The 6,766-nt window shown below is 31.3% G+C and overlaps 1 protein-coding gene across 1 annotated transcript; it reads left to right on the top strand.

Moving 5' to 3' along the window:
- Positions 1-1,656: 1,656 nt before the first annotated feature.
- On the top strand, positions 1,657-6,502 carry LOC149549404 (fatty acyl-CoA reductase 3-like). Its single transcript, XM_089794909.1, has 10 exons — positions 1,657-1,775; positions 1,858-1,961; positions 2,033-2,235; positions 4,270-4,370; positions 4,489-4,699; positions 5,118-5,279; positions 5,373-5,454; positions 5,635-5,901; positions 5,990-6,117; positions 6,355-6,502. Exons 1-10 carry the CDS (start codon positions 1,700-1,702, stop codon positions 6,500-6,502), a joined length of 1,482 nt encoding a protein of 493 aa, XP_089651035.1. The 5' UTR covers positions 1,657-1,699.
- Positions 6,503-6,766: the final 264 nt, after the last annotated feature.

Below are 6,766 nucleotides of genomic sequence, written 5' to 3'. Positions count from 1 at the left end.
GTTCATATAGATCCCCAAACTATGATAGCATGTGTACTAATAGTCAAAAACACATGTACTAATACTTCATCATTTTTTGGCCTTCTTGGTTGTTCATTGGTCCACTTGTGCAAAAAGTACTATTTTTTTGGTGAGTGGCTATTGGGGGATGAACATGAGTTTTGAACGAATGTTTTAAAATGACAATTTTAGACCACATTGCACTCCACGAGTTCTATAAAATAAGGAAAAGTTGAAAGGTTAGCTTTAAGCTCTTCACTCACCTACATAGGTTCACTAAAAAAAATGCCAAATTTTGACATACAAATTAGGAGTTGTAGGGACATGAAGTGGCTACTGGGTTTTCTCCCCTAGTTGTCCAAAAAAAACTCACCATTGGAATTTAAAGTGGATGATTATCGACCTACATGATATATTTATTAGTGGCTTTTACTTATAATTTTTGGACACTTCTATTTTCCACAAAAAATTAATGCATGTGTACATACCCATTAAAAAACGTCATATCACAATGAGTTTTTAAAATAGATTAAATGTTTAATTATCTTCATAATGATGAAAAAATATGAAACTAATGAATGAAAATACTTTGTCCATTTGTATTTTTCAGAGTGTACCATTTCATATCCAGAATAATAATAAATATAATTTTTTGAGTTTTCCAAAAACCAGTACAATCAAAAGATTAGACAACTATTGAGTAACTGACTTAGATAAATTATTGTTCCTTTTGGACTAGTCACCCAATTTTGAAGTCATTCTTCCTTTTGAACTAGGGCAAACAAACCAATAGCTGCCCAAGCCAACTTCTCACACCCATAGCTCTTAATCCGTAAGTCGAAATTTGTCAATTTTTCTGATTAACTTTCAGAAGTGAGTGAAGAGCTTAAAGCTAACCTTTCAACTTTCCCACATTTATAGGGCTATCTATACAACTTGTACAGTGCGAGGTTAAAGGTGCCATTTTAAAACCTTTGCCTAATACCGGCCACTAAGACCCCACAATAGTTGCTCACATAAAAAATACTACTTTTTGCACAAAATAACCAATCAGCAACTAACTAAACTGAAAAATGCAAAAAAATAAATAGCTATATTGTTCGTGATCATTTGTTTTGACATGCTTGTACGCAACTACCATAAGTTTTCTAGACGGTCATTGAGAGAAAGATGACGGTTACCATGGACGACAACTCGCTGTCACTGCTTTTTAATTTTCAGTTTGGGATTTATCGATTGCCGTATTTGTACGTACACTGCTATAAATTTGTACAGGTCATATAGTCATGGTTTCTAAATGTTTTCATAATTATATCTTTAAGGTAGGTGCCTCATGAATTCGGTATTTACAGTAGAAACTTTTAATTATCTTTAAAGAAATTCAGAAGTCCGCGAGAGCCCACTGCCATGACTGCTTTTTTGGAGTTTCGCGATCAATACCCAAACTAACGCCCTGTTTATAGAAATACATTCAATTCAAGAGTAGTCTGTTTAATGACAGCTGTATTCTGGTCCACCAACTCTAGTATTGTGTCGAGCTCACTTCGCCAGAGGTAGACAACTTGAACAAGGAATAATTCGTGTCTTTATAAGCTTCGGTGGTTAAGCATAAATCTGACCTCTGATGCATATCCCCATTGATTGACAGTAAGCCATTTTCAAAAGGTTTCTTTTCTGGTCCCAAGAAAAGATCTACAAAATGGCAGTTGGTGTAGTGGAATTTTTGAAGGACAAGAATATACTTGTGATTGGTGGGACGGGCTTCCTAGGCAAAGGTATTTTAAGGCTGCTTTCAAATAATTTTTCATGGGGGGTTGAGATTTCTCATTGTCTTTATCCTTTCTATTCATTTGACAGTTTTTCTGGAGAAAATTCTCCGAGTTCAGCCTGGAGTTGGACGCATTTTCACTCTAGTGAGGGCAAAAGATCTACATTCTGCCCAGACAAAGATCCATAAAGAGGTAATAATCATAAAAAAAACATTCCATAAGCAGGCAATATGTTATTTGAAGGCTAACGCTTGTGTACGCAGATGATATACTCAGAGTTGTTCAGGCTTTTACAAGAACGTTACAAAGAAGAGTATGAGAAGTTCATGGCACAAAAGATTGTTCCTGTTGTTGGAGACGTTTCAATAGACGATAATCTGGGGGTTGAAGAAAAGCAGAGAAATGAATTTTTTTCCAAGGTCGATGTAGTTGTTAACCTTGCAGCCACCACAAGGTTCTATGAGAGGTTTGACATGTTTTGTTTCGTTGGATTGAACTGTTCTTTCAATGACCTTTCCAAACTAGTAGGGCTGACATTTGTTTTCGTAAAATCTTGTTTTCTTTTTATAAGAATCATAGAAATATTGAATAGAAACTATCAATCATATGTCTATACTAATTTAGTTATTGAGCTTTTATTTATAATTTGATTTTTAAACATACGGTCAGTTAGAATTTAAAAAGTAGAATGATCTCTATGAATATTCAATATGGATTTAAATCTAAAACATTCTTCATTGGTTGCTGGAATATTCTATCATTCAAAATACTAACATTATTTTAACAGTAAATAATTATAGATGTATGTACTTATAAACAGTTAATAATTTTAAGATGTACTTATAACTCCATGTGGTGTTTGAATCTTGATTTGTCTTAGATTACCCTGTTTAAAAGTGGATGTACCTTTTACAACAAATCTCTATAAATCTGTCTCTTGTTTGAATCTCGATTTGTCCTAGATTGCCCTATTTGAAGTGGATGTAGTCTTTATAACAAACCATTATAACTCTGTGTGGTGTTTGAATCTTGATTTCTCTTTGATTACCCTGTTTGAAAGTGGATGTAGCCTTTATAACAAACCTCTATAAATCTATCTCTTGTTTGAATCTTGATTTATCCTAGATTGCCCTGTTTGAAAGTGGATGTAGTCTTTATAACAAACCATTATAACTTTGTATGGTGTTTGAATCTTGATTTGTCTTAGATTACCCTTTTTGAAAATGGATGTAGCCTTTATAACAAACCTCTAGAAATCCATCTCTTGTTTGAATCTCGATTTGTCCTAGATTGCCCTGTTTGAAAGTGGATGTAGCCTTTATAACAAACCTCTATAAACCCGTGTCTTGTTTGAATCTTGATTTGTCTTAGTTTGCCCTGTTTGAAAGTGGATGTAGCCTTCATAACAAACCATTATAAATCTGTGTCTTGTTTGAATCTCGATTTGTCTTAAATTGCCCTGTTTGAAAGTTGATGTAGCCTTCATAACAAACCTCTATAAATCTATGTCTTGTTTGAATCTTGTTTTTTCTTAGATTACCTTGTTTGAAAGTGGATGTAGAATTTATAACAAACCACTATAAATTAGTGTCTTCTTTGAATCAAGATTTGTCTTAGATTGCCCTATTTGAAAGTGGATATAGCCTTTCTGACAAACCACTATAAATCCATGTCTTGTTTGAATCTCAATTTCTCTTTGATTGCCCTATTTGAAAGTGGATGTAGCCTTTGTGAAAAACCACTATAAATCCGTGTCTTGTTTGAATCTCGATTTGTCTTAGATTGCCCTATTTGAAAGTGGTTGTAGCATATATAACAAACCATTATAAATCTGTGTCTTGTTTGAATCTCGATTTGTCTTAAATTGCTCTATTTGAAAGTGGATGTAGCTTTTATAACAAACCACCATAAATTTGTGTCTTGTTTGAATCTCAATTTGTCTTAGATTGCCATGTTTGAAAGTGGATGTAGAATTTATAACAAACCACTATAAATCAGTATCTTCTTTGAATCTCGATTTGTCTTAGATTATCCTATTTGAAAATGGATGTAGCCTTTATAACAAACCACTATAAATCAGTGTCTTCTTTGAATCTCAATTTGTCTTAGATTGCCCTATTTGAAAGTGGTTGTAGCTTTTATAACAAATCATTATAAATCAGTGTCTTGTTTGAATCTAGATTTATCTTTGGGTGTATTAATCTGCTCTTGTTTGAACGAACAATACTGACCAATGACTAACCCATTGTATTAGGTGTTATATATTTCATAAAAACTGTTGGCAAACATTTTAAATAATTAATTAATTATATATATATATATATATGCTAATCAAATTAGGGTTTTTTTTTTAAATTTTAAAATCATGGTAATACAAAAGGAAAACTTGGTTTTTGTTCCATTTCTCAATTAATCGACCAGGATAAATCTCTGTTATGTATTTTTCAATTATAAGTATCTTTGTATTGAAGGGATTGACTTTAATGACTTGGAAATACAGGTACGATGTCTCAATGGGCGTAAACAGCGTGGGGACTATCAACACGATAAATTTCTGCAAAAAATGCCCAAATTTTCTGGTTCTGATTCACGTCTCGACCGGTACAGAATACATCTGGTTTTATTTTATCAATGATTGAACTATCTTTGGCTTCCAATGAATATGATTCTATACAAGACCATTGTGAGAAATGTTACGTTGTGAATGTTTGTGTCTCAGCGTATGTAAATGTGGGAAGAACGGGCACAATCACTGAGGAAATTGTTAAAATGGGATCAGATGGCATTACATTCGGGCCATCTGAAATAGAAAGAGAATGCAGTTTGATAAAACAGACTCTGGAAGAGATGACAACTATTACTCATGGGAAAGATACCGTCATGAAGGTCAAGGCAGAGAGCAAGCGAATGAAAGAGCTTGGGGAAGAGAGGTAATCATGGACGAAGAGTTTGTCTACAAAATGATATTCTGATTTTGATTGTGTAAGATTTCTTAATATTAACGTTTTAGATCATGTTCTGATTGTGATAGAATGTTCTAAGTGATGATAATTTTTTCTTACATAATTAAAATTTAAACAAAATTAATCTTACCTATTAGGTAAAAGGTTTTTATCAATCAAAATCAAAACCATAACATTAATCTTATTAATCTTACCTATTAGGTAAAATGTTTTTATCAATCAAAACCAAAACCATAACTTTAATCTTATGAATTATTGACATTGATAATATTCTATACATGAATTAAAAAGTTTATGAAAGACTAAGCTTACTAATTATGTAGTGCAGGAAAACTTTTACAATTGTTATTATTATTAATTAAATGTTTGTAATGTATGTGAACAGAGCAAGAAACTTTGGGTGGCCAAATGTTTATGTTTTCACGAAAGCCATTGGAGAGATGATGGTGGATCAATTGAGAGGTGATATGCCTGTTGTTATTCTTCGCCCCTCTATCGTTGAGAGCACTCTAGCTGAACCATTCCCAGGCTGGATAGAAGGCAATAGGTAATCAGTTATATCTTTGATATTTGGATATAAATCTTTTTAAAGATGCAACGTTTATTCGAATACTCTGACATATGCTTACTTGTGGGAAAGGATGCTAGACCCTCTTTTTATTGGATATGGGAAAGGACTAATAAAAACATTTGTTGCAGAACATAACTTAATAATTGATGTGGTGAGTAAGTTTCTTGGTTTCTTTTTAACATTATAATTACTTATTGTTTTATATGTAGATTGAATATTTGATAATTTAAAGGTTGAATCGTTTAAATAAAATTATTTAAATGATCAAATAGTTATTTAATGTAAAACTTTATTTATCATTAATTCTAAATGTTCAAGCATTTGATTATAGGTTCCAGTAGATGTGGTGGCAAATTGCATGATTTCTTCAATGTACAAACATGCTAAACAATCCGATTTATTTATATACCAAGTGACAACTTCTTTAGAAAATCCCTTATTTTACGACATTGGTATTGATTCGGCATACAAATACTTTCTCTCACACCCTTGGACAACTAAGGGTGGTAAAAAGGTACTAGTGAAAATACCTTACATACTAAGGAGTATGCAAAGCTTTCAAGAGTACATGAAAATGTATTACAAGATCCCAATACAGGTATAAATATAATTATTAAGAATAATAGTTAAGATTTTAGAACAAAATATAGCATCATAATAATTCCCTCATTGTTTATTCAATGCAGATTCATTATTGTGTGAACTTACTTCTTTGTGGCTTCCTAAAAGAACAACACAATCAACTACTTCATAAGTATAATATGGTTATGAAGCTAGCAATGTTATATCAACCTTTTATTTTCTTCCATGGAAAGTAAGTATTTTTTAATTTTTTAATTTTAATAATATTTTGCTATGCATTATTTCAATATCCAATGGTTTAACAATCGAATAGTTCATACTATCATTACTCTTGGTTTACATATAAAATTAGTACATAGGATCCTTATTTCTATTGGAAAATGTTTAGATTTTCAAAAAATGTGTTGTGTGAGATTTCACTTGTTTTGAATTGATAAATTGCATTATTTTCTTTTTTATGGACTATTAGGTTTGACAACTTCAACACGAATTGCTTATGGAAAGGACTGTCAAAAGAAGACAAGGAAACATTTAAATTTGATGTGAAATGTATAGATTGGGAGAATTATTTGTATAATATTCATATTCCAGGATTGCTTAAGTATGTTCCAAATTGAAAATTTATTTAAAATAAATCTCTCACTAATTTATTATAATTGCATATCTTCTTTTGTAGGAGAATCCAAAACTCATTTAATCATAATAGTAAAATAAAAATGAGAGAATATCTTAGATCGTGTTATAATTGATAAATGTTGGTTATTTATAAATATATATAAATGATTATGTCAATTTATAAAAAAAATTGTAGTTTCTACTAAAGAGAGGATACTTATGCATTCATTAAATTCCATTTTTAAATGTCTTAGCCAATTATAATA

Source organism: Cupressus sempervirens, chromosome 7, assembly GCF_028749045.1.
Source record: "Cupressus sempervirens isolate cs-2001-9-10 chromosome 7, ASM2874904v1, whole genome shotgun sequence".
In the NCBI taxonomy this organism is placed as follows: domain Eukaryota; kingdom Viridiplantae; phylum Streptophyta; class Pinopsida; order Cupressales; family Cupressaceae; genus Cupressus; species Cupressus sempervirens.
The sequence above is the reverse complement of the archived record's forward strand: the minus strand, read 5'-3'. Positions and strand labels throughout refer to the sequence as shown.